Here is a 27022-nt window from a genome sequence, read left to right as displayed (position 1 = left end):
ATTATTATTATTATTATTATTATTATTATTATTATTATTATTATTATTATTATTATTATTATCCTTTATTTATAAAGCGCAGTAAATTTACACAGCGCTGTACATACAATCTTTTTAATTGGATGGTTCCCTGCCCTCAGGCTTACAATCTAGAAAGACACGACACAGAGGGAGTGGTGGTGGGGAAGGGGCATCTCTTCTTTGACATTAAACCCAATCAGATTGCACAACATCATGGTTTAATCACCCATGAAATCTAGTCTACAATACGTAACTACAACATTCTGCTTCAAGAACATTGAGTAGAAAGAGATAAACATGCACCTCTATCATTCAATGGTCAGAAGATCTTACTGCTTTAAAACATGTGTATTTTTGGACATATGGTTATGCATGTCTAGCACATGTTGATATCTTATGCGCTCCCTTTTTAAAAGGCCTTTCTTTGTATCTATATTCAAAAAATCAGCTTAAAAAAGAACACTGGGTAGAAACTTCTCCATTTCAATAGGTGTGCCCAGAGGTAGAGATCCCAGTTGAATTATACTGGATTCCTTTCATCATTTGACAAAACTTCAGAAGAAAACCTTGCCCTACTGTTTAAGTCTGAAGTGTCTGTGTGCCATCTTCTGGGCAACAAAGGGAACACACTCTTTTACAGGTTATCATAGTTTTCTCATGTATGCAGATTGCCTCAATAGTTCTCACCTTTCACTGTCCTCATATTACAATTCCTCCACTGAACTGAACTTGGGTCAAGAGAATATGAATGAATGTGCAGAGGCAAAGGAGTTCATACTCAAGGGCATGGAAAAGAACTATAATTCTGCTTCCATCCCTTATTCTACCAACAATTATGTAGAGTAAGAAAGGAGGACATACAGCCTCTCAGCTGTTGGACTGCAACTCTTATTATTCTTGACCATTGGCTAAACAGGGTTATGGTCTGATACCATCAGGAGGACCACATTCTAGATATTTCCAATTTGCGACTCCATACTATTGGTTGTTCCAGGTACAACTGATGGGAGGTCCCATGATTTTTCCATCCCTGCGGTACAACAAAATCTTGGGCATTAGGATCACCTAATAAAGAGAAGGGGGACAGGAAGACATCTAGACCAGCACAACACTTTCCCCAGGATCTTCAAAGATAGATTTGCTGCTAGGATAACCAAGATAATGTAAAGTGGGCCATTAATAAATCACGCCTAAGTTACAAACGGTATATTGTGGCTGAGAAATGTGCCTTCTTTAAGGCTGCTTAGTGGCTTCATAGCTGAGACTAGATCTAAACAGGCCACTTAAAAAGTCACAACTCAGTATGTTAACTGCTACAATAGCAATGGTGGCCACACATACACACCAACCTATAGAAGGCAGACTACAACTGAACACATGTTCTACAGAAACAGGCAAGAAGGCCTAGAGTATTCCTGAACCAGCTATACGTCCTTTCTATTGTTGATGCGGCTCTTTCCCTTCTGGCTCAGTTTTCAGCATGATACTCATGTCATATGTTGCTGTTCAGTGAAATGGGCAGCACATGCAGAACAAGCTCAATGCTCTGACAAATTGGTGTGAGCCATTTCACAACAGCTGTGTTGGCCTTACAGAGGGATGTGGCTAGTCATATGGTTCCAGAGGGTGAAGTGGAACAAGATACTGAAAGATGCAGGTCAACAGGTTGCTGAATATGTGTTGCTACCCCTCTCCCCACACTCAACATACCCTCTCCAATGTTAAGTTTTGAAATCTCAGCCACCAGAGCTGAACTGTACATTTTTAAAAGAAAAACGTGTCTAACTACAGGAAGCAGACTTTTTTTTACAATAAAACTACATATTCTAAAAATTATGTTAGAAACATATTTTGCTCTCTTCCCTGCCATCTAAGACATGCCTGGACATTGTAAAACCTTTGCAGAAGAAGACAACCATTAACACATATTTGTTGTCGTGTGCCTTCATGTCATTTTCAACTTATGGCAACCCTATCATGGGATTTTCTTGGCAAGTTTCTTTAGACAGGGTTTTCCATTGCCACTCTCTGAGGCTGAGAATGTGACTTGCCCAAGGTCACCCAGTGGGTTTCATGGCCAAGATGGGAATCAAACCCTGGTCTTGAGTTGTAGTCCAACACCCAAACCACGTCAGCACACCATGAGGGAGGGGAGCTAACATATGTATATATCTTCATTCTGCAGTTCTGTGACTTCATTCAGAAGATTGTGTGCCCTGGAGACTTGGAAAGCATTCTGCTGCAAAGATGAAGCAGCATCTTGCACTAGGTATTGTACTGAAGTAACAAGCCTCTGGTCCTCAGGGTTTACAGTCTACACCAGGGGTTCCCAAACTTTGGTCCTCTAGGTGTTTTGGACTTCAGCTCCTAGAAGCCTTAGCCAGCTTAGGCAACAATCAAGAATTCTGGAAGTTCAAGTCCAAAACATTTGGAGGACCAACATTTGGGAACTACAGGTCTACACCAAATGCACAAGGCAGAAACACTAGGGCCCTGATATTCTCCCTGGTGGTCTAAGACCTGCTTAGGAAGTCTGGCAACATACAGATATGCAGAAGAAATGGTGATGACTCAGTTTTATAAAGAAAATGCAATATCTCAAGATGTGAGAAGTAGCCCAGCCTCGTAAATAAATGCAGAAAAGTTACTAGCCTGCTACAGACTGGAAGAAAACAAAGAGCTTCCATTCCTTCTGCAGAGGTCCACTGCATTTCTATACTGAGAAAAGAGGAAGACAGGAGGGCTTTATCCCTTGTCTGCTAACCTATTCACTCATCTGCATGGAATTCCTTCTTGCCTACAGCTGCCAGGTTAGAACTGAAAGGCAGGGCTCCAATAGTCTGTGACACACAAGAAGAGACATAAACCCAAAGACCTGAAAATGTACATATGTAGGCAGGTCCACAGCCTGTGCAAGTGAGTGGCTACTGACTTCTTCCTTTGTGAAGATGGAGGCCATATTCAGACTTCTTCCCCCGGCTTTCCCAACAGCACCTGTATGCTCTCTTTCACATACAATGCTCTTTTCCTCCCCAGTTCATTCATAACCACAGCAAGACCCCACTAGCTTACCAAATCCTTCCAGACTTTTTAAGATGTAGTGTTCCTCTCCATATTATTTCTGGCCCTTAGTGAAATATGAGCAGCATACACAACCCTGATCTTTAAAATGGAGGCAGAAAAAATTATTCTATGTTTCCTGTAAAACTTTTCCTGGGGCAGAACAGCCTCCCCCTTCTGGCCTTTCTTCCATCAACTCACATTCAATACTGTACCTTACCTGCTTTGTGTTCACCCACTAATCTTGGCTGCAGTGTCATTAGCAAAGAGGTGCAGTAGCTCATTTTTTGTGTTGGCACTATTTAAGGACAGATGCCTATAAGTTTTTAAACTCCTGATTTCTGACCCTTTTTTACAGATGATTCACTCTGATTACTATCTTTTGGGTCAGTGTGTTAATCACTCGCTTCCTTTGATGAGTAATAGCACTAATAAGCCAGGCCAGCAGTCTCATCAATGTCTGAATTTATGTTGGTCCAGTTATAGAGCCCAGGTATGGATCTGCTACATGTTTAAGGAAATATGGCTGCCGTCCACTTCCTGGGGTACACTATCAGGACTCAGTAAATGCTTGCTTCAGTAACAGATTCTCAGAGAGAATAAGGCCTGATATCTTACTGGATCATCTTTAGGATGAAAAGAAAAAGAGGAAGGGTTACTTCATACACTACTTATTCCCTGCACTGGAAACACCTTAACGTAGAAGCAAACTGTCTATATGGATGCCTCTACTGTGGCAGGTAGACACCAAATTAGCAAAGCAAATAGATGAGACATGCACTGGTCTGTTTATCACTTTTTTGTAGCATCAAGCAGGCAGGTGCAATTTAAGTGGGAAGGTGGTAGCACCCTCCCTAATCACAAATGTGTTCCTCACCAAAAAGCTACATGTAAGGAAGAAGGAGTAAAATTTAAATGGGTGGCGAGAGTTGTTCCTGCTTAAGTGGTAACCTTCCTCCTCACCCACAGTTGCCCACTACCCTGCTGACTGATGCAGGAAGAAGCTAAGAAGCATACTACTTCCTGTTCCCAGTGCTAAACAACTGGGCAGTGCAGGTGAGGGGACCACAGCATACAGGGAAGCAAGGTCTGAATATTGATTTTTGTACTTACTGAAATGGGATTGGGTGGGGAGAGCATGTGGTCTGTGTGGGTGAAGAGAGAGTGTGTACAACAGGAGGGACAAAAAGCTCAGTGTTGAGGACATCAGGTCTGGTCATGCTTTTAAATTTTTTAAAATTTATTTATATTTAAAAGGGATCTCAGTTACATACAATAATGTTCCTGTATGACAAAAGCAGGAAAATAAAAACACAAACGGAGGAAAAACAACCACATTAGTAATATGTTTCTATAAAAGCTGACAAATTGTCCAAATAGAAGTCCATTTGTAAATACAGTTGTCCCCCCGTTTGCGTGGACTTTGAATCAGCGTCCCTCGCTTACTCGCGAGGGGCAAACGGAGGGACTTAAAATAGGGTGTGCCGCTATTCAAACCAATAGGGCTTGAAAATCCATGGAGAGCTGACTATCCATCATTCTTTCAAATGTTACATGTGTTGCTAGACCTTTTATCCACTGGATCACATGTGGAGAAAAATTATCTTCCCAGTAATGAAGTGTTAATCTTTTAGCAGTCAAAAGAGTGCAAAAAGGCCTCTTCTGATGACTATTTGTTAATTTCCAACAAACAGGTAAATAATTCAAAAGAAGACGCATGTCCCTGAATATCAACAATTTTCCTAAGCCAAATTTGTGTGATTACTTCCTCACCAAATATAATTACTAATGGACAACTCCAAATGTATTAAGAAACCAGTATTAGCCTGGTCAGGCTTAACAATAATGACAACTCCGGTGTGCAGCCCTCCCCACCAACTGGTTCTTAGGAGTGGGGAAAAGACCCATTTTCTACCATTGTAGGGGGTCCATAAAATACACTGTTACAAGCATATATTTCATATTGTAAAATTAAACATAAGCACTTGATGGCAAAAAATACGCAAAACAAAACATTTTTTCCTACCCTTAATAGAACGGGGCTGAAAGAAGCAGCAAGTTCTCATCTGTTCTGAATCAAATGATCTCATAGCCCACTGTGGGCTGGGTCACAGTACTGCTACTGATCCAAGTCAACACTTCAATGCCAGTTGTATGTCAAACACTTTACAAACGAGGTGCAATCTCTGCTTAAGTGGCTCCCAATTTAACTTGCAACTACTCTGTTAGGCTGGTATGATCTTGACTAGAAACAGTCCAAAACATCTCCTGAGCAACTGTGTACAAAGAACAGCCTATATATCTGTTCCATATAGTTTAACAGGCTGGTGTGGATGCACACCCTGATCGTGGACCACAGTATACACACAGGCTAAGACAAAGGAAACACTACACATCTTTAGGCATGTCCTCCTCTTTGGGCCAGGCAAAAGATGTCCCAGTAGAGCCCTCCCTAAGTGCTGGACTTGAATTCCTATCATGCTTATCAATTGCAACCACCTGGAGGACAAAGCATCAGAAAAAGCTAGGGTAGATGTTTAGGACTCCCAGAATGAGGGGGGAGGAGAGTATATCATGGCAGGTGAGAATGGAAAGCTTTCTACAGAGTGTTGCCTGGTCTTAAGATATATCACAAATGAATTCGATAGAGGTCAGCAAATACCTAAAGCACTTGAGCATTTCTAAGTAAATAAGCAGCATATAAATAAATGGGTATATGTTGTTACAGGGGCTACCAAAAAGTGCTCTTGGGCTAGTAACTGCTGGGAATCTCTTTGCCAAAGCTGGTTGTGCAGCCAAGGGGAATGTTCATGGCCAGGCAGCTCGCACTTAAGCAATTCTGAGAGTCAGCATTGTCCTCAAGGTAACCCTGTTTGGTGGTTTGAAAAAGAGGTCAGAATGTCCCCAGCCACATGGGGAAACTTAGGGCTGTTATGGACAGGCCAAAATAAAGCTGCTTCAGTCACTTTGGAGGTATCCTGTTTAAATGATACATGCATCCTAAGAGTACAGAAGTCACGCCAAAGCCACACTCTAGTCCTTAGGACTGAAGCATGGCTTTGGTGCGGCTTCCAGACTCTTTGGATGTATGCATCATTTAAAAAGCATACCTCCAAAGTGACCAAAGCAGCTTTATTTTGGCCTGTCTGTACGGGGCCTTAGTTCTACATACTGTCTTACTTTAAGTAGCAACACTAAGGAATCCTGTAGCTTGGCCACCTTTCCCATACAACACACACACACACACACACACTCCATGTTTTAAGGCTCTGTGCTAGTCTCCTCCAAGGCCACCAGTTTTCATGGTCCCATCACAACACTCTGTTTACTAAAGATTTATTTGTAACAACATGTAGGCCAAGGGTTGGCAACATATGGTCCACATAAAGCTCTAGTCTATTTCTGCACCTCTTGGGGTGCAATCATTTGAAAGGAAGCCACAAGAACAGCAATTGTACTGAAAAGCAAGGCACGGGACCTTGGCTTTGGGGTATGATTGGAAGCTTTTCTTCCCCCATCCAAAAACAAACAAACAAAAAACTTCTGGTCACTTCTGGTTTTGAAAAAGCAGAAGCTCCAACCATTTTTGGAAGAGCAGCAGCCTACAGCAGCTACTGGCCCCAAGGCAATTACCCACCTCAGCTTAGGCACTATCTCCAAAGCCTGAGAACACACCTAGCCATGTGCAGTGGTTCTTGGAATGGCCTACAGAAGCCATTACAGTCAAAGCGTTTTCCAGAGTAACTTGCCAATTTGCTTGAATAGGCAATAGTGACCTACATGTGTGAAACTGCTATCACAGAATGCACACTGATGGGGATCTATCCTGTACTGATTTTGATAGCCAGGGGATAACTATGTATGGCTCTGTCCAGATGCCCCCCCCCCTCTCTCTCACACAAACACTCAATTGGCCATGTGCAGGATAAGGAATCATGTCAACAATCACCACGTGGGTGGGGAAGATGGTGCCAAGCTGGCCCAGCTAATATGTTAATTGAATTATGCCATTGTTTTGAGTACTTGTTGAGTGAACACTTATAATACCTTCCCTTCTGACATACCCCATGTGATTATAAGCACTTTATTCACCTCAAACGTGTGTAGGGAAACATAAACACTTCAAAACAAATATTTAAAGGTTTCTCCCTCAGAATACAAAGCTCTGCAGCTCTCCTAAACCATCTGCTTTGTTGCCCAACCATTTAAGCCACTTTCCACCCGCCCCCATTAATAAAGCCAAATCCACAGAGTTGCAATTTAAAACGGCTGCCTTACCCTTTTCTCTCTATAGCAGTGGAAACTGGTTTCTTTTATGGTTCCACATCTGGCAGGACCTTAAGTTAAATTCCAAATACATCAGGAATTCTGGTTCAACTATGCAACATCTGGATTTCACATCACTTCCAAAAGAAGCCTGAGAGGGTGGCAAGAGCTGTTCCAACTCTTACAACCCTTCATCATCACACTAATAGCAGAATGAGACAAACCTCTATTACCAGTCTGGGCTAGGGAAGATAAATGTTTGGAAGACTTTACCCTAAATCTATTCTACTTTACTGAATAAGCAACCTGGAATACGTCCTCAAATCCTCTACAATGCAGAGAATTTCTGTGGCAGGCTTGTAGATCTGGCAAATGTTTCCCAAAGGCAGAATATTTGAGTGTTTATGCTGTGGAAACATTTTGATTGTACTGATCTCAAACTAGCTTCCAGATGCATGTTAGCCTGGTGGCAATAAAAGAGGATCTCGTGTTCAGTTGCTCTCTGATTCATCAGCGATATTTCCATCCCCTCTCTTACTCCTTGCAAGTTGGGTACCATAACTCTTGACACAGCGTTAGTTTAACCTAAAGAAAACCTTTTTACAATACTGTATGGCATTTCTGCTAAGGAGGCCTCAAGCAGTTGAATGGGATAGTGCTACCCAGAAGCAAAACAGAAAGTATATCCATCAACAAACAAGAATGCTATAGAAAAATGATGCACCTGAACTATATCAAATAGTAAACCCTAAAGAGAAATTACCTAATAAGATGAAAGTGAAGAATGAATGGGGGCAAGGGGAGGAATCTAGCACCACCTTTAACACTAACTGGTTTATTTTAGCATGGATGTCATTTCACTCCTCTAAAAGTACTGTATTGTAAATAGAGATTACTTATGAACCTTCTACATGAAATAATCATGTATTTACCTCTGCACTGAAGAGGCCCCTCTACTTTACTGATCCTGCACAAGATCCTAGATTCAGCCCTCAGCGTTTCCAAATAAAGAGTTGTGGGAAACAAGACAAGGAGCAAAGGGTTTTGCTTAATATCCATGAGAACAGCTGCCAGTCAGAAGAACGAATTCTAGGTTGGACAATCTCAAACACTCACAAACACTGATGGACAGGCAATCTAGTGGCGGCACATGTTTTGGACTGCTATGCAAGCCCTGCCTAAACAGGCAAACATCATGAGTTATGGGAGTTGTAGTCCAAACCAAGGGCTCCACAATGTCTACATTGTGTAAGAGATACTCTTCTTCTACCACACAGTTGCTCTCAAATTAACAAAATGCAGAACCTGACCCCACATGGCAACTGTCACATTTAATTACAATTTACAAATCAAGAAGATAACAATCAGCAAGCATGGAAAGTCTCCAAACCTCAAGAAATCACAATGTCATTACTTGTGTGGCCATTTTCTTGTTTTCTGAAAGGATCCCTAAGTATACCTACGTTATTTTTTCCATCTTCCTTCCATTTAGCAGTCTTCTTCCCCCACCTTATAAAGGTCTGTCTTCTCCTCAAGCAAAGCACATCCCCAGTCCCTCCAGAACAGAATAATGCCATTTTTAAGACAGTTTGTCACAGAAAGGAAATGTGATTTACGCAGACAAACTGCCTACTTTCCATTCAAAATTGGTCCTCAGGGGCTCACATGCAGAAACCTGAGTGGTTGCTCTTGTCTCTCCCTGAAAGATGGCACATCAGAGTGGAGAGTCTTTTGCTTCTCCTGGTGATCTGCACTACAACTCCCAAAGTCTCTTTCCATGGACCTACAGCCCATTAACCACACTGACTAGAGTTTCTGGGAGCTGAAAGCCAAAAATATCCAGAGGGCCAAATGTTCCTTATGAACTTCAGTGGAGAATCATTCCTTTCTTTCTTTTGTTACACTGTATGCCAAATATTATGGGATTTCTACCCACTCACCCACATTGCTTTGAATGTAAATGCTTCCCTTTGCCCATCCCTCAACAGACGGGTGTCCAATCTCTTTCTGGTCCTAAAAAACAACGTCATGTTCTATGAGGGATGATGTATTTTCTTCAGCCTTAGGTTATCCAAGACTTCCTTCATCAGCCAAATAGATCAGAAAGAATCCTGTCTTTTACACCCACTTCCTGCATTGTTTCCCCCTAGTTTTCACTATGACACTTTCTTGTAATACCTGCCTTGCTCCTAGTTTTTACTGGACTGAAACAAAATCTCCTTGAAATGGACACAACAGGGATCCCTCTTTTGGCTACACAGCCCTTCCTTTTACTGAAAAAAGCTGCGTCTGCACTACAGAAATAATCCAGGTTGGCACTACTTTAACTGCCCTGGCTCAGTGCTATGGAATTTTGGGAACTGTAGTTTTCTGAGACATTTAGCCTTCTCCATCAGAGAGCTCTGACGCCACAACAATGAGCCATGGCAGTTAAAGTGGTGTCACACTGGATTATTTCTGCAGGGTGGGTTCACCCTAAGTGGAAAAAATGCCTACAGGTGAGTTTAATTTCCCTATTATGTATAGGCCTGAGAACTACACAAGTTATTCTGACCAGTTGTCTGCCACCACATTGAGCCTGATCGAGTTCTCCTTTTACAAGGGTACCTAAAACTAAACAAAAATAATGAAAGTGCTTTGGCCACAGGAGATTCTTTTGCTGTCTTTTTTGAAAGGGTTTATATGTATTAGGTCCTCCAGCAAAACCAAATAGTCATTGTAAAGCTGGTCCACCTCTTTACAACAGAGAAATTCCTCAGGATTGTGCACCTATCCTGCTCCCTTGTACTTATTTCCAACAAACAAGCCAACTAAGTGAAGCTCTTGTGAGAGTCACTTTGGCCCAACAGAGGCATAAAATAGCCCCCTCTCTTGGGAGGCGCACACCATAGAGAGCATGTTGACATACATTATGGGGGCCACTCCTGGGAGGTCATCCTACACTGGGCTGAGTGGCATGTGGTTGCTGTGCCTTCAAGTCATTTCTTACTTCTGGTGACCCTAAGGCAACTCTTATCATGACAGCGTTTTCTTGGTAAGATTTGTTCAGAGGTGGTTTGCCACATGAGAAAGCAACAAAGTTGTTGTTGTTGTTGTTGTGTGCCTGCAAGTCCTTTCCAACTTGGAGGAGCCAGCATGGTGTAGTGGTCTGAATGTTGGATGAGTCTGGAAACCAGGGTTTTATCCTCAGCTCAGCCATGGAAACCCATTGGATGGCCTTGGATAGATCTCACTCTCAGCTTCATGGGAAGGAATTCATGCCTCCTGTGAACAAACCTTGCCAAGAAAACCTGCTATAAGTTGGAAACAACTTGAAGGCACACAACAGCAAAGGTGGACCTATCAGGGGGTTCTGTTGGCAAAGTTTGTTCAAGAAGGGTCTTGCCATGTGAGAAAGCAGCACACAAGAGTCACCAGGAGGTGACTCCTCGGCAATTCTTACTGAGCTGACACTATGTGGCATAAACCAAGGTTGCCGCTCAAGGCTGTATCTGCATTACAGAATGAATCCAGTTTGAGACCGCTTTACCTGCCATGGCTTTGTGCTATGGAATGCTAGGAACTTTACTTTTGTGAGACGTTGAGCCTTCTCTGTCAGAGAGCTCTGGTGCCATAACTAAACTACAAATACAAATGTGAAACTGAAGGCTTTCATGGCTGGCATCTATATTTTCTGTGGGTTTTTTTGGGCCATGTTCTGTAGGAGCTTATTCCTGATGTTTCCCCTGCATCTGTGGCTGGCATTTTCAGAGGGCAGTGGCATGGAAATGTGTGCAGAGTATAGATACTTGTGCGACCCTTGAAAATTAGGAGGCAGTGATTTACATGTTGATTTGTGTGTTGGTTTGCTACGGAATGGCAAGGCCTGACTCAGGGCGAGGGGACAAATGACAGTACTTGCCCATACAGAATCACTGGAAAACACTGCGCATAGCAATTATTCTCCAGTGATTTCCTACTATGGGCAAGCACGGTTTCTCTATGGGCAAATATTCCCCAATGATTCTCTTTTTGTTCACTGCCCTTGAGTTGATCTCTACCCATGGTGACCTATGGGTGAGCCATCTCCAGGACCCTCTGTCCTTCACTGCTCTGCTTAATTCCTGCAGCCCCATAAAACCCATGGTGACCTCCTTAATAGACACCCTCCATCTGGCTTGTGGCCTTCCTCTCTTCCTCCACCTTCCCCAGCATTATTGTCTTTCCCAAGCAGTCCTCCCTTCTCAGGATGTGTCTGAAGTACCACAGCCTCAGTTTGTCCATCTTGGCTCCCTGCAGGGATGTTTCCGGCTTGACTTGCTCCAGGACCCATGTGTTTGTCCTTTTGGCTGATGTCCATGGGAGCCTCAGCACTCTTCTCCAGCACCACACAACCTCCAATGGAGGGATTCTCTTCCTTTCTTCTTTTTAACTGTCCAGTCGTCATATCCATACTCTATGGGCAAGCGCTCCCCAATGTTTCCCTATGGGCAAGTGTTCCCTTACGTTTCCCTATGGGCAAGCACTCTCATTTCTTTTAGTCCTTCTTCCCCCTACTTAATACCAGGATTGCCTAAGGCGGGGGTCAGAGCAGTTAAGGCGGTGCCAAAGCGGGCCCTTCTCCCCACGGCGCCGGAGGTACCTGCTCCACCGTGGCCGGGTCCATGCTCTCGATGCGGGCGGCCGCCGTCTCGTACTCGTCCTCGCTGTTGTAGCCGGCGCCGGCCTCGTCATGCTCGGGGCTGTTGCCCCCTCCTGCGCCTCCGCTCCCGCCGCCAACGCCGCCTCCTCCTCCGCCCCCGGGCCCCGCCACCGCCGGACCCCCGCCGGGCCCCCCGCGCCGACGCCGCTTGCTGTGTCCAGGCCCGGAGCAGCACCCTCCTCCTCCGCCGCCTCCGCCGCCCCTTGCCTCGGCCACGCCGGGGTCCAGCAGGCCCAGCCCGGGCCCGTCCCCGCCGGCTCCCACGCCGGGGCTGGGCGGCGGAGGGGACCCGGCGGGGGGCAGCCCCCATCGGGGCGGCGGGGGAGGCGGCGAGGCCCGGGGCCGGGCTCCTCCTCGGCCCGAGTGGGGGTCTCCCGGGCCGCCCCCTCCGCCCACGCCGCCGGGGCCCCGCGGGTGCGAGTCCGGGCCGGAGCAGCCCCGCGGGTGAGGGTCAGCGCCCCCGACGCCGCCGGGACCCCCGGGGCCTCCAGGGCCGCCCCCTCGGGAGCCCGGAGGGTCCCGGTCCCCGTCCCCCGAGGCCGGGCAGGCCTTCTTCTTGGGAAGGATCGTCATGGCAGCGGGGCCGCCGAGGGGGCGAGGGGGGTGACCCGGATGAGGAGGGCAAGGAGGCTCAGGACCCGGATGGAGGGCGAAGGGGAGCGGGACCCAGAGGAGGAGGAGGCCGAGGGGAGAAGGACCCGGATGAGGAGGGTAAGCGGAGGAGGACCCGGATGGAGGGGCCAAGGATGCAAATAAGGAGGCCGACGGGACAAGGGCCCGGATGGAGGGGCTAAGGACGCGAAGGAGGGTAAGGCTCAGGGCCCAAGGGCCCGGATGGAGCAGCTGAGGGGACAAGGAGCCAGAGGGAGAGGGTAAAGGAGGCGAATGGACCAGGGCCCGGAGGGAGAGGCTAAGGATGCGACTGAGGAGAGCGAGGGGCTAAGGGCCCGGATGGAGGGCTGGCAGTGGGCCCAAGGGACCCTTTGTTGGGGAAGTCCCCGGATGGAAGGGCTAATACTGGTCGGGAGTAGAGGGCTGGGGGAGGAGGGGGGAGGAGGAGGGGGGAGGGGGAGAGGCCGCCGCCGCCGCCGCCGCCGCCGCCGCCGCCACCTCCCTCCGCCCCCTGGCGCCGGCCAAGGAGCGAGCGGGTCCCCGGATGAGGAGGGCTCCGGGGGAAGCCCGGGAGGGGCCCGGATGTGAGGGCTCAGGGGAGGGGAGCTGAGGAGGGACGGGGACCACTTCTTTGGGGGGGGAGGGGAAGGGAAATGCCCGGATAAGGGGAGCAGTCACAGTGGCATCGCTCTCCTCTCAGGGCGGGCGGAAGGAGCGCGGAACTAGGCAGCCACCCCAGGAGGCGCCCGAGAGGGACGCGGCTCCCCTAAACTCTCCTCCCTTTCCTTGTGAGGCCTTGCGCGGTCTCCTGGAAGCAGCAGCAGCGGAGGCGGCGGCGTTGTTGCGTGCTCTCCCACCGCCCGGCCTACTGTCAACATCAACAACACAGCCGGCCTCTGACCCCGGCGAACTCCACTTCCGTTTCCACGCCCCCTTCCTTACCAACAAGGGAGGCGGGGCCTTGCTCTAGCCGTAGCGAAGGCGTGGCACATGACTTCGCGCTCAGTGGCCGGCAGTGACGGAAGTCCCTCGCTGATTGGACAGCGGAGCTGTCAATCAGGACGCCGCCCCGCCCCGTTCTTCCTCCGTGCCATTGAAGGGAAGAGGCCCGTTTTCATTCCGATAGCGCCCCTGGAAGTAATTGCCGGCTCTTCATTGGTCTGCAGAGGGTTCACTGAGTTCTGATTGGCTGAGACGCAAGCAAGGCTGTTTCTGATTGGCTGTGAGGGATCTCGGCCGCGGAAACTGATAGGCTGGCTACAAAGTTCTTACAGTTGCCTTTTGCGTGGCGCCTCTCTTGCCTCAGAAGCCCTCCTCAAATGTGAGGCTACATTGCAGAAATGATCCAGTTTGATACCGCTTTAACTGCCCTGGCCCAATGCTATGGCATTCTGGGATTTGTAGTTCTTTGAGACGTTTAACTTTCTCTTGTCAGAGAGCCCAGGTGCCACAATAAACCACAAATCCCAGAATTCCATGGCACTGGGCCATGACAAAGTGGTGTCAAACTGGGTTATCATTTCTGCAGTGTTACAGAAACAAAGCGTGGGCGCAGAGTGTAATGTGTTAGGCTCCATCTACACTGCAGAGGTAATGCAGTTTGGCAATGCTTTACCTTCCACAGCTGAACGTTATGGAATCCTGGGATTTGTAGTTTTATGAGAAATTTAGCCTTCTATGTTAGGTGCTGCAACAAACTACAAATCCCTAGATTCCATAGACTGGAGCCATGGCTGTCAAAGTGGTGTCATTCATTCTACAGTGTGTCAGGAACCTTTCTTTCATTGAATTATTCGCAGGAACATTGGGGTAGGGTCCTTTTTCATCAATAAATAAAATGCTATGGAAATCTAGGGAGTGTGGTTTGCAGAGCTCTTGTTCCACAGCAAACTACAACCCCCAGAATTCCATAGCACTGAGCCACTGCACTTAAAGTGGTGCCAAACCAGATTGTTTCGGCAGTGCGGATGCAGCCAGAAATAAAATCAACAGCCTTTCTCAGCTACTACTCCACAGCAGCTATTAGTCAAAGGATCACAGATGGTCTATCAAATACAGAGGCACCAAGTAATCATGAGCAATGCCCATTAATAGCCCTCCTACAAGAATCTGATCTCCAGTTGCTGCTGGACTGAAACTCCCATCAGTCCTGGACAGGAATGACAGGAGCCACAGGTCAGCAACATTTGAAAAGCCAACACATGCCCCATCCTTGCTTTAAAGCCATTGGTCATTAGTGTCATAGCGGTGGTGCTCTGGTTTATGAGGACATTTGGTTATGGGGTATTCTACTCCACTAGAGCTAGTGTGGCATAATGGTTTGAATGTTGGACTACAACTTGAGACCAAGATTTGATCAACCATCAAACCCACTGGGTGAGAAATAAAAAGCTGTATTTTGGGGCAGGTCACACACTCTCAGCCTCAGGGAAAGGCAGCGGCAAACCTTCTCTGAACAAATCTTGTCAAGAAAACCACAGCTTCACGGTTGCTGCGAGTCGGAAACAACTTGAAGGTACACAACAAAATTACATGGAACAGGCCAAAATAAAACTGCTTTGGGTCACTTTGGAGGTATGCTGTTTAAATGCTGCATGAGTCCTAAGAGGCCGGAAGTGGTGCCAAAACCACGCTCCATGCAGCCTCTGGCCTCTTAAGACTTGTGTGTCATTTAAACAGCATACCTCCAAAGTGACCCGAAGCAGCTTTATTTTGGCCTGTCTGTTTGGGCCCTATCTCCCACTCCCAATTTTTTGCTGATTGTTTGTGTGTGTGTGTGTGCGTGTGCGTGTGTGTGCGTGCGTGCATGTGCGCACTAGTTTCCCATTCCTGGCCTCATTAATATGAATCCACCCATACCATGATTTATTTAACAGGAATTGGGGTGTACTTGCCCCCCTCTTTTCTGGGAAACAATCCATGCCATTCTCATAACACAAAAGGGTATTTTTTAACAACAACATTGAAATAGGAGGCCCACAAATTCCCATGAGTGTTACCCACTCCTCAAAAATTTCCCAAGAAACTAGAATGAAGAACACGACGCATGGCTTTTGTTTGAGCTCTCATTCCATTTGTTTTAATTGGCACAGAACTACAGCAGCGTCCACCTCCTTTGAGCAGCTTCTCTCTCTCTCACACACACACACACTCTTTCTCTCCCACTGGATATTATACATAAAGTTACATCACTATTCCTCCAAGGCCAGCACCCCTCCCAAACACCCTTGGCATCCGTTGCCTCTCTCTTGGTCTGCTTGCACACATTTTTCGCAGACATCTCCCCTCCGTTTGGGTCAATTTTATTCTCTCTATTTGTACACAAACAACAGGAACCTGAGTTGAAGTGACTTGACTAAAGTCGCGCATAGAACATTTGAAAATGGCATGAGGAATCTATGCCACTCCTTCCCCAGACCTCACACTTTTCTTTTAACATTGTTCAGCCAAAGCTCCAGTTTGGTCATAGTAAGGGTTGGGCTCAATATAATGTATATACTTAGCAGAACTGAATGGCAATGTTTTTTTTTTCCTGGAATGTACCACTTCAGACTGCACATGGCTTTGTTTTGTGTATATAAATGCTCCTTTAAAAAAACTTCCTACATGCAAAAAATTAATCTGTCAGAGAAAGAGGTTCAGCCTAGTCTGTTCCCTGACATGCAACATTTCTACATGCAGGGAGGTGTTTGCCCACCACATATACACATGCACCACTATCACCAGAAGGCCTGCGGCACAAAGTGATACAGAAAATAACATGATCCTGGTGCATTGTTGCCAGGTACGCAGCAACTCTGTAACACACCCAGAGTTGCCCAGTTTGACAGTCAGCGTTATATCTCCTTGCTCACTTATGTGAATCAGCCTTTTGAGCCTCTTGTAGACTGGACATAAAGGGATGGCACTTGCCTAGGTGTCATTTAATGACTAGAACTTGATTAACAAGGCTAGATCCAGGCAAGAGCAAGGGATAAAGTGGAATTAAAGGGAGGGAGGCTGGTGAGTTTTTAAGTTACTTCATTATGGAGCCCAGGGAATAATGTCCTCCTCATGGCAAAAATAAGGATATTCTCTCACTGTCCTCTATCCTGTGCCAAATTGATTTAGCATCTGAGGCTAAAATATTTGCCCTCTCCTACAAACTCATACCAGCCACACCCCACTGAAAGATTCCTATGCAACTCTACTGAAATGAAGAAAGGATAAGCATGAACATCAAGGAGAGTCTTATTAGATCAGATCAGGGGTCTAGTTCAAGAGTGGGGACACTTTAGCCTTCCAGATGTATTGGACTTCAGCTCCCAGAAGCCTCACACAGCACTGCCACTGGCAAGAGACTATAGCAGTTGCAGTTGACAACATTTGATGTGCCTATAGTTCCTTGGGAGAACCAGTGAGGTGAAGTGGTTTGAGTGTTGGACCAGGGTTTGACTCCCTGCTCAGCCATGGAAACCCACTGAGTGACTCTGAGCAAGTTACTCTCTCTCAGGCTTAGAGGACGGCAAAGACAACCCCCCTTGAACAAATCTTGCCAGGACAACCCTGTGATATGTTCATCTTTGGGTTGCTAGGAGTTGGCTCTTTAGGTATGGTCAGAACCCACCACCTCAGACAGCTTGACTCTTCAACATCTTTTTGGATAATGCACAGCAAGGCTGGGGCAGTTATTAGGTATGATGAAACAATTACTCCAGGTGGGAGCAAGTGCCGTGTGCCAGGAAGCAGGCAGAATTGTGCGTGCTAATGCCATGTGACCTGCCCCATACGCTCTTTGCCACTGCCCTTGAAATGGTGGGGAATGCTCTCCTTTTGCCAGGGTTAAAGATTCAGCTGGCAATCCCACCTCGCTTGGGATGGGGAAGGAACCATCTTCTCCTTCACCCCATTAGGCAGACTGGGCTGGATACATAAGGAGGAACAAACCAGAGAGGAGTAGCAAAAGCCAGGGAACATGAGCAGAACTTCCTAAACTCAGGATTGGGGAGAGGTAGATGCAGCTCTTCAGATGTTGCAGGCTTGCAGTTCCCATCAACCCTAGCTAGGCATTGCCGCAGTTGAAGAATGCTGGGAGTTGCAGTTCAATTACATCAGGAGAGCCATACTGTACCCATCCCCATTGTTTGCATAGAGGCACCAGGCAGTTACAACTATGGCATATCTCCTAGCAATGGCTATAGTTTAAATCATGAGGGCCATGGATCCATGACCAAGCCTGGGATTGCCACCTTTTCCATTAACTGAAAGTGGGCTGACCAGAATAGATGATACATAATGTGCAAAAATCAACCAGTCCCAGAAGTTCCCCAAAACAGGCCTCCCAGTGATGGTGGTGGCACTCTACCTACCAAAGTGGGATCTCTACCTACCAAAGGTGATGGATCCTTTCTCTGACCAAGACCAATCTGCTGCATCTATTGAGTAGTCTGGATGTCCAGTTTATTCCACTGAGCAGTTTAGGTGTAAATGGGAACGAAGAGAACCCTCTCACCTTACAGAAGTCAATTTTTATCTCGCTTCCCCAAACATGGAAGGAGGGCAGCATTTGCCCTTTGCATATTTTGATATCTGGGGATATTGCTATTAGTTTCAGGAACCTGGGAAAATCCAGTTAATCTTTCAGGAGTTTTGGGATGTGTGGTTTTAAGATGTTGTGTTAGCTGTAAACAGAGATGCATTCAGAAATAATTGTATTCTCCCAACTTGTTTTTTTCAGTTGAATCTTGCATAGGGAGAATAAGTAATCTATGCATTGATCCTTCAGGAACAGTTTCATATTAGACTATTGAAGAATGTGTCAAAGGGTGAGTGCTACTACCTTTAGGGATACATTCAATATTGTTCCAGAAATAAAACAGCTCAAGGGAATGCATCCTTAGCTCTCTGCTTAAAAAGTGGAATTTGCTTGGGGTTGGTATTGGTTTCCCAGTTCTGTAACTGGAAGCCTGACAAATTAACAAAGGTTTAAATTTTGACAAAAATTCACTTGGAAACACACTCTACACAGCTGAGTGAGTTTTGCTTTTGGCTAAATGTCCATAGTACTAATCCGATGGGGCGCTAGGATAGCATGGGATTTCCCCCACTTTCTGCAGTACACAATGGAATGTTTTCTTCCACTAAAAGGAATGTTCTTTTGGCTTCGCTGGTTTCCTCTCTACCCTGTGCAGCTTGTGCAGCAGTCCTTTAAAACCACCTACTCAGCCTTCTTAGGAGATATTGTCACCTCCTCCAGCTTTACTGATGCACCCTCTATGATTTTGTTCAAAAGGCATCAGACTTCAATACTGTAATCAGCACAAAAGGGTGATGAAGCCATTTATGAGCATTTCTTTAACTACCCAGCAGGTGGAGCTATTGCTTCACTTTAATTGCTGTAATTAAATCAAAGCTCTGATCAATGGAAAAAGGGATGATAGCCAATATGCTTAACTGTGGAACTGATCAAGGATAGTAGTCTTCAGTACCTATTTAGATTCCACTTACCACTCCTTTGCTAGATTCTCAAATACAGGAATTTGGGTCCCCAGGCATCATACTATATGCTTATCACAAAATGTGCTATTATTTTTTCCAAATAAGGATGTGAACTCTCTGCCAGGTCTCCTTTCTAACCTGCTAGACTAGAGTTTAGCAACCTTGTGGTAAACCAAGCCAGGATGTTTTGGATCAGAACTTTCATCAGCCCCAGCCCACAGGCCAATGGTCAAGTCATTACGGGGACTGTAGTTCAAGCACACCTGGTTGTGTTCCCTTCCTCTGGACCCAAGTCAGAGATGGAGAACCTGTGACTATTAAGATATTGTTGAACTATAATCCCCATTATGCCTGATGGCCATGGGCTGATGGTAGTTGGAAGTCCAAACACAGCCTTGGGAAGGGCACAGTTTTCCCATCCTTGATGCAAGCAATGACTTATTTCATCAGTAACTCTCAGCTGCCCCTGTTCTTTTAAAAAAATAATAATTAAGAAATAAGCCATGCTTAAATCAGGATACTTTGCAAAAGAAGAGAAGACCAAGAGGGAGAGCAGAGCAAAACCAAAATGCCACTCCTGTGGAGAGAGGCACCTTCTCCAGGATGCTGAGAGACGGCCAGTTTGAGGCATGCTATGGCACAAGTGACTCGCCTGATACCTAGAACGGTACCTGCTGTCATTGCACCAAAGTTCTTCTCCCGCTTTCTGCCATATTCACCTTCCGTCTCCAGTGACAATGAAAGGTTAGTTCTCAAGAAGACAGTCTCTCTCTCACTCACTCGCTCACTATTTATAGTAACTGGGGTGGTAGGAAGAGAGGTGTCTGGAGGAGGAGGAGGATGGTGGCGGCAGAAGCCATGTCCTTGCTCCACAGGTTTGGTATCAGTTCTTCACAGCGTTATCTTTAGTCTGGGGTGGGGTGGCTGAGAACGGGGGTGCCAGCTACACATGCTTGAGATGCTCTGTAGCTGTGGACTCGGGATTCCCCGCTCTCGGAGGAGGTATCGTACACATGCACAGTCTAGATGCTATGCGGTGGAAAGGGGAGGTGTATGTGTCTGTGTGTGTGTGGTCAGGGTGGGGAAGGCGTGATGCATGAGATTCCCATGAGGTGTTGCATTTCGGTGTAATAGACTGGGGTTTGTTGTTGTTGTTTGTTTTAAAGTGCAGATTCCTAGAGTCAGAACAGGTACTAGAAGGAGGAGGAAAAGGAAGGCCAAGAGAGAAGGAGAGAAAGAGGCATATAGGGCACCATTTGCCCCAAGTAATGTCTTTGTCTCAGCCAGGAGAGGCAGAAGATGGGGAGGAAAATGGTTGGAAGCTTAGTGGATTCATTTTCTTTGTTTTTCTCCCCTCTTTCACCATAGGCTACCTTGTCCTCGGCTGGAATAAGCTCCAGAGTTCCCAATTCTCACAGCACTACTTCCCGGACAGTGCTGAGGGGCATTATCCAAGAGAGCCTCCGTCTTCAGAGAGCCTTCTTTTCCTTAGTAAAAGTAGACTATGGCACAAGACCATCTCTCCTGGCCATGTTCACGCCAGAGTCTTGCACTCCCATTATTGCAGCCCCTTCTGTTCTCTTCCAAAGCCAAGGGCCTCACTTCCTGTCTCTGCCACTCTTCAGATCCCTAACCCTGGCTCCGTTCCAGAGTGAGAAGGCAACAAAACCCAGACAGGAATCTCAGCTCACCCTAAGCCCTTGCCCTGTTTCCCAATGCAGGACACAATTGGTGGAATGAAATTGCCTTTAGTGTTCTGTCTTCCTCCACTGTTTGGGCTATGCTCCTTCAATGGGGCACCAGTTTTTCCCTGCCTCCGTCTCTCTGCCCCTGTGGTTGCATAGCATCTAGCACCCTTCTCCCCTCTCATATATGGCTTTGATTGTAGGGGTGAGGGTGGGGGAGCCAGGCAGGCATTGGAAGCTTTGGAGCGCCAGCTCCTCTTGGTGGTGGCCACTGACGTTGCCTCGAAAAAAGAAAAGAAAACTGTGTGACACCCCAATGGATCTCCCTCAGGCTGCAGCTGGAGGGCAGGGTGGGAGGCCTGTGCAGAGAGGAACTCCAGATCAGGACCCCAAGGGTCAGCGGTGATTCTGGGGAGAGGAAGGACGGAGGAAGCAGCCCGCCCCACCCCAGTCTCCTCTTACAAGGAGGAGATCTTGACAGTCTCATGGAGGATGTATGGGATGGAGAGGCTGGAATTGCGCAGGGGTCCACCGGAGCCTCCTCCGGGCGAAGGAGGGCGGCTCTCATCAGGCGTGTTGGCAGGAGGGGTGGGGATGCAGATGATGGCTGCAGTGAAGTCTGGGGTGTCACAGTTCAGCTTCAAGTTGTCGTGAGTCTTGGCATTCAGGTTGGAGCGGCTGCAAAGGGGGAAGACATGGGGAGACAAGAGAAGTGAAGAAAGTGGGTTGGACATTTAGCCTTTGTTTCCCATTTCCCAGGCTCCTTGGTCCCGACTGCCATTTTGTCAGGCCATGGAGATAAACCTGGGACACCTGAGACAGATGTAAAAGGGTGTTCTGGATCATATACAGAGTGCGTCACTCTTGCATCAGGGACGGACCTCCAGCTATTCTCCACACTGGTAAATTACAAGGGCCATATAAATTAGAGCAGGACAGGGAAGAATATTGCAGTTTGGTTACAGAATATTACAGCTGGGGTTTGGTTCGAGGACACCCCCCCCGTGGATACCAAAATTTGTGGATGTTCAAGTCCCATTAAATACAATGGATAATAAAATGATGTTCCTTATATAAAATGGCAACATCAAGGTTTGCTTTTCAGAATTCATATCCAATAATATCCAAATATTGGGAGAATAGTGCAAAGGCATATTAATTTCCTCCCACTAATGGGAGGAATCTATCCTTATTATTTTTTTCCTGCACACAATTATAAAATAGTTCATGATTTATATCTTTCAGTCAGGAAAAATATGGTTTCCCAAGGGAGGAATTGAAACTCAAAGCCTTTTTAAATATTGAAATTAATTTAAAAGGCTCTGACTTTCAACCCTCTGAGGAAATCACATGCTTTGAACTACATACCCTCAGTAATTCTTTCTGTGTGAGGAATAGCAGAGGGACCCTCTGAGGCTACTCTCATGCCCATTCTTCATCCTCTGTCCCATCTTTTTGACACATTGCTCATCACCAATTATTTAGCAGTGCATTTACAAGCACATATTTATTGGTAAATACATCATATGCTTTACACTATATTTTATAGACATAGCGGAGAAGTTCTAGTACAAATTTGTTTTATAGGCCATTATGGTTCAAACTTGTTCCACAAGCCATTTTTCTCATGCCAAGAGAAATGATGTGTTTAGAGAAGGAGTCTGGAGTCCCCCACTCCAGATTCAGCTCCTTGATAATTTCCAGTATGAAGACAGTGGCACAGTGGAGCCAGGGGTTCAGAAGCTGGAAGCACTGGGATTTTGACAGGCCTATGGCTGCTGTCACATTGCAGAATTAATGCAGACACCACTTTAACTGAATGCTATGGAATCCTTTGCATCTGGAGTTTGTTGAGCCACCAGAGCTCTCCAAGAGAGAAGGCTAAATGTCTCACAAAACTACAAACCCTATAATTCTATAGCACTGAGCCATGGCAGTTAAAGCAATATCAAACTGCATTACAGTAATTCGATAGTGCAGATGCAGGCTATGACATAACCTGTCATTCCCTGCAGCTCTTGGATTCCCTCATCCCCTTTGAGTTTAGCTGAAGTCCCAATTGCAATGTGAGGGGAAATAGATGTTCCAAACAACAACATGGGGCAGTCTTCCCCTAATCATCCTTCTTTGGAGGTCTTTAAACAGGCTGGATGGCCATCTGTTGGGTATGCTTTGACTGAGAGTTCCTGCATGGCAGAATGCGGTTGGACTGCATGGCCCTTGTGGTCTCTTCCAATTCTATGATTCAATTCAAACTTCAATTTGGGATGCTTGGATCTGCTGATGGAATGGAGTTCTGAATGTGAACATGTTTCTGTGTCTCTTGAGGGAGTAGTCATACTGCAGAAATAAAGTAGTTTTACCTTTGATGACTTTATCTTCAGAAATCCTCGGAGTTATAGTTTGGTGAGTTTATTCAGTGTGCTTTGCCAGAGAGCTCTGGCACCTAATCAAGCTACAAATTCAGGATTCTGAAGGATAGTCAGGACAGTTAAAGTGGTGTCAAACTGCTTTAATTCTGCAGTCTGGCCACACCCCAAGTGTCATTTCCTTCCAGCCTGTGCAGAGAGAGGCGCAGGTTGTCATGCCTCTTTTTGCACTGAAAGTGCTCCTGTGGTCTGCAAGACCAAAGATAACAAGGACCTCCCTCCAAGTAGGGTGTGATAGGCACCAGAGCTTTCTTGACAGACCAGGCTAAATACCTCAGCAAACTACAAATCCTAGGATTCCACAAGATAGCATCATGACAGTTAAAATAGTGTCAAAAGTTCTTTATACCTGCAAGGTGGAAACCAGGTCACTCTCTGCAATGCTATAAATTTGGGGAATGACATGAAATTTAACAGGGCAGGGCACAATTCTTATTTGGGGGAGAATACAGTTGTCCCTCCACATTTGTGGTTTTGACTTTTGCAGATTTGATTAATATGTCCTCTCTATGAATCTCTAGGATCTCCAGCATGACTCTGTTAGAAACTGATCACAGAATTGTGCTGGGGGACCTAGAGATTCCTAGAGAGAGAGAGAGAGAGCACTTCTCTAGGCATTCGTAGGTCCTCCAGGGCAATTCTGTGGTCAGCATCCAGCAGATGTTGACCACAGGATTGTGCTGGACAACCTACAGATTCCTAGAGTGGTATTGTCTCAGGTGAAAAAAAAAAGAATGATTTTTTAAGTGTGCTTTTCCCCACTTTCACAGGGGTCCTGTGCCCCTAACTGCAGCAAATGTGGAAGGTCCACTGTACCCTCATTTTGCCCCCCAATATAGCTATAGCCCTGCTAGTGATAAGTGTCTTTGAGCAGATCCACAGAGATTAGAGATGGGCAAAGGTCCTGTTTTTGCCCACACATCAAAATTGCCCATCTCTCTGTCGCTGATTGACTGTTATGATTGTTTTAATGGTATTTCATTATGGTATTGTTTTAGGAGGGAGGGAATAATGGGATGTATTTTATAATGCATGATGAAAGCGCTTCTTGGACACCGAATACAGTTTCTATTTCTTGAGCTCCAGAATTTTTTCTTTTTAAAATAATAAAAATAAATGTAACTGGGATAGGAGTCAGCAAACTTGGTTTGGTTCACTGCCTAGATATGCCACCAGTGTGCTCTGCCACTAAAGAATCAAAGGACTGACCTGAAAAGGGTAAAGGCTCGTTGCCTATCCAGCTCTCCTTTTCTGTACTATGAAGTCAGTGCACAGTTGCTACAGTAAAAGTTTGACTCTGGATTTAATGTGTGACATTAAATTTCTTCTCCCAGAAGAGGGCAGCAGATTCCATGCTTCCCCTTTTAAAAAAAGTGCCCCAGAGGAGTGATTGATGCAAGGAAACAGCTTAATTCAATAATACTAGAATACTAAAATTGGCATATTTTCATACTTTATACGTGAAGTTTCAGTTTATTGCACCCCTGGTTCCCTTGTCTCTTTCCGTCTCTTGCACAGCTCCTTTCATCCCTAGATCCTCAACCTATTTTCCTATCTTTCTTTTTTCAGCTTTTCCACTTCATCTGCCTGTTGTCCATCTTTCTCTGAGGCCCCTTTCATTCATCCAGCTTGTTTTCTATGCTATTTTCCAGATCTGTTCTCAAGCCCTTCAACACCTCTGTCCAGCTCAGCACCTGGCTCTTGTGTCCACAGACACTGTGTGCAGCTTTGTTCCCCGACTGCTGTATTCTACGTTTCTTCTTCGCAGAACCTGTGCTTGTTTCTTAACTAGGATTAAACCTCCAGGAAAAATACCTAGGGGCCTCAGAGCAACTTTGGGAGCATTTACACTGTAGAAATAATGCAGTTTGACACCACTTTAATGGCCATGGCTCCATGCTACAGAATCTTGGGGTTTTTGAGGCATGAGCACTCTTTGGCAGAGAAAGCTAAAGACTGTGGAAAACTACAAATCCCAGGATTCCAAAGGATGGATCTACAGTGTGTAAAGTGGTGTCAAACTGCACCAATTTCTTCAGTGTAAATGCACCCTTAGGTTCCAACTACACTGCAGAAATAATCCAGTTTGACACCGCTTTAACTGTCATGGCTGCATGCCATGGAATTCTGGAAATTGTACTTCTGTGAGACATTTAGCCTTCTCTGTCAGAGAGCTCTGGTGCCACATCAAACTACAAATCCCAGGATTCCATAGCATTGAACCATGTTGGTTAAAGTGGTGTCAAACTGGATTGTTTCCACAGTGCAGATGTACCCTTGGTCAACACAGTATGGAGGTTTCCAACAATTTATCTGCAGACAATTATTTAACTCTCTTGACGTGGTAAATTTTGTTGCCTCTACAGATTTTGGGAGTCATGAAATAATGGCAAATTCTGAAGTTATTGATATTGTTATTCTTCTAATTCTATTGCTAAGAATGCAGTTCTGGTCGTGTTCTGGAAGAGTTTATTCCTAACATTTCGCCTGCATCAGTTGCAGGCAAAATGTCTGGAATAAACTCTTCCAGAACACGGCTACATAGCCCAAAAACCCACAAGAAACTATAAATCTGAATGCTGCCAGTCTGTGGTGCAGAATATATTGTTCTCTGCAATGTTGCCTCAATGCTCATAAAAGAGTGCAAGGCAGAAGCACAAGCCAGAGACAGAAACATGCAATCATTGTTGCCAATTTCTGGGGAATTGCCTGGAATCTGGGGAAATTAATTAATTTCTTTCTGGGGATTTTGACTGAATATTCCGGTAAATATTAGGGAATTCCCGGGATTTTGGTAAAACATTCCGGGGAATATCATCGAGGCTTGTTGGCAACACTGCATGTAATGGTCCTCTTCCACCCATTAGTGAGGCTACTCCCATGTAAATATGAAAACAGCTGAAACATTAACAGTTGTGCCATAAAAAGAGTGAATATATCCCTTGTTAAGTTACAATGGTTGTATAATGTAGGTACTGTACACATTTGTTCTTGGGGGAGAGGAGTTGATGACAAGTAACTAGTTATTTGTAACTAGTTATTTCCAAGCTCAGCAACGATGGAGGAGAGGTGCTTGTGGAATTATTGCCTTGTGTGCCAAAATAACTTAGCTGCTTCTTAGAGCTCTGAACCCTGACTTGTGGCAGGGGATGGAGGAGGCACTTAACTCTCCATCTCGGGCAGTAAAATGCCTTGCCTTTGCTCTGTCAGAGAGCTGTAATGCACTCCAAAGGTCACCCTGTGCAAACCACAAAACTCCTCCGACGTAAAAAGGAAATCTCCCCAATGCATGCTTATCTTAACTCTCCCGCTTGCTCCATTGCCCGTCCATCCTTGCAGCCAGAAAACACTTCTAGAGGCCCACGCTCTGCCTGATTTGCTGCAACTGGCTCATCTCATCCTTTCCCAAGGGATGCCACTAAGCTGTCTGTCATCCTCCCTTTATGTGACATCTCTTTCAGACGTCTGAAATGGCTTTCATGACTTCAAACCCCACCACTACCTTAATCTCCTTTCCTCTGAGCCAGTCATGTCCAGCTCTCCTTCAGCTTTTCCTCATGCATCATTCATTCAAAACCCTCTGCCAGCTCACTTCTCCTCTGAATCATTCTCCAACCATGGACCGCAAATCTAAATCTACACTCCAGGGGGGCTTATTATTACTGCCCCCGCCCCTCTGTAAGAAAACTATCTGGCTTTTGGCAAGCCACTCCAAAACAGCATATGCCTTCTCTCCCTTCTGCTGCAACAGAACCACCTTGCAGACTCATGTTGATCCCAAGATCATGGTA

The 27022-nt window shown here is 45.9% G+C and overlaps 2 protein-coding genes across 5 annotated transcripts in view; both read right to left on the bottom strand.

The window, feature by feature from the left end:
• Positions 1–12603, bottom strand: part of OTUD5 (OTU deubiquitinase 5) — a 55461-nt gene extending 42858 nt beyond the window's left edge. For 3 of the 4 annotated variants that reach the window (XR_006101942.1, XM_042449506.1, XM_042449507.1), the window contains exon 1: positions 11969–12603. Coding sequence is in view for 2 of the 4 variants with exons in the window: in XM_042449506.1 (XP_042305440.1) it covers positions 11969–12601 (633 nt within the window). In the remaining 2 variants the exon portion in view is untranslated. The remainder of the gene's footprint in view (positions 1–11968) is intronic. The other variant, XM_042449508.1, reaches the window with a different exon arrangement.
• A 6545-nt stretch (positions 12604–19148) lies between these two features.
• Positions 19149–27022, bottom strand: part of KCND1 (potassium voltage-gated channel subfamily D member 1) — a 66344-nt gene continuing 58470 nt past the window's right edge. Inside the window, exon 7 of the mRNA XM_042449505.1 lies at positions 19149–21480. Coding sequence (XP_042305439.1) covers positions 21261–21480 — 220 coding nt within the window. The 3' untranslated portion in view covers positions 19149–21260. The remainder of the gene's footprint in view (positions 21481–27022) is intronic.

This window comes from Sceloporus undulatus, chromosome 2 (genome assembly GCF_019175285.1).
Source record: "Sceloporus undulatus isolate JIND9_A2432 ecotype Alabama chromosome 2, SceUnd_v1.1, whole genome shotgun sequence".
Taxonomy (NCBI): Eukaryota; Metazoa; Chordata; class Lepidosauria; order Squamata; family Phrynosomatidae; genus Sceloporus; species Sceloporus undulatus.
The sequence above is the reverse complement of the archived record's forward strand: the minus strand, read 5'-3'. Positions and strand labels throughout refer to the sequence as shown.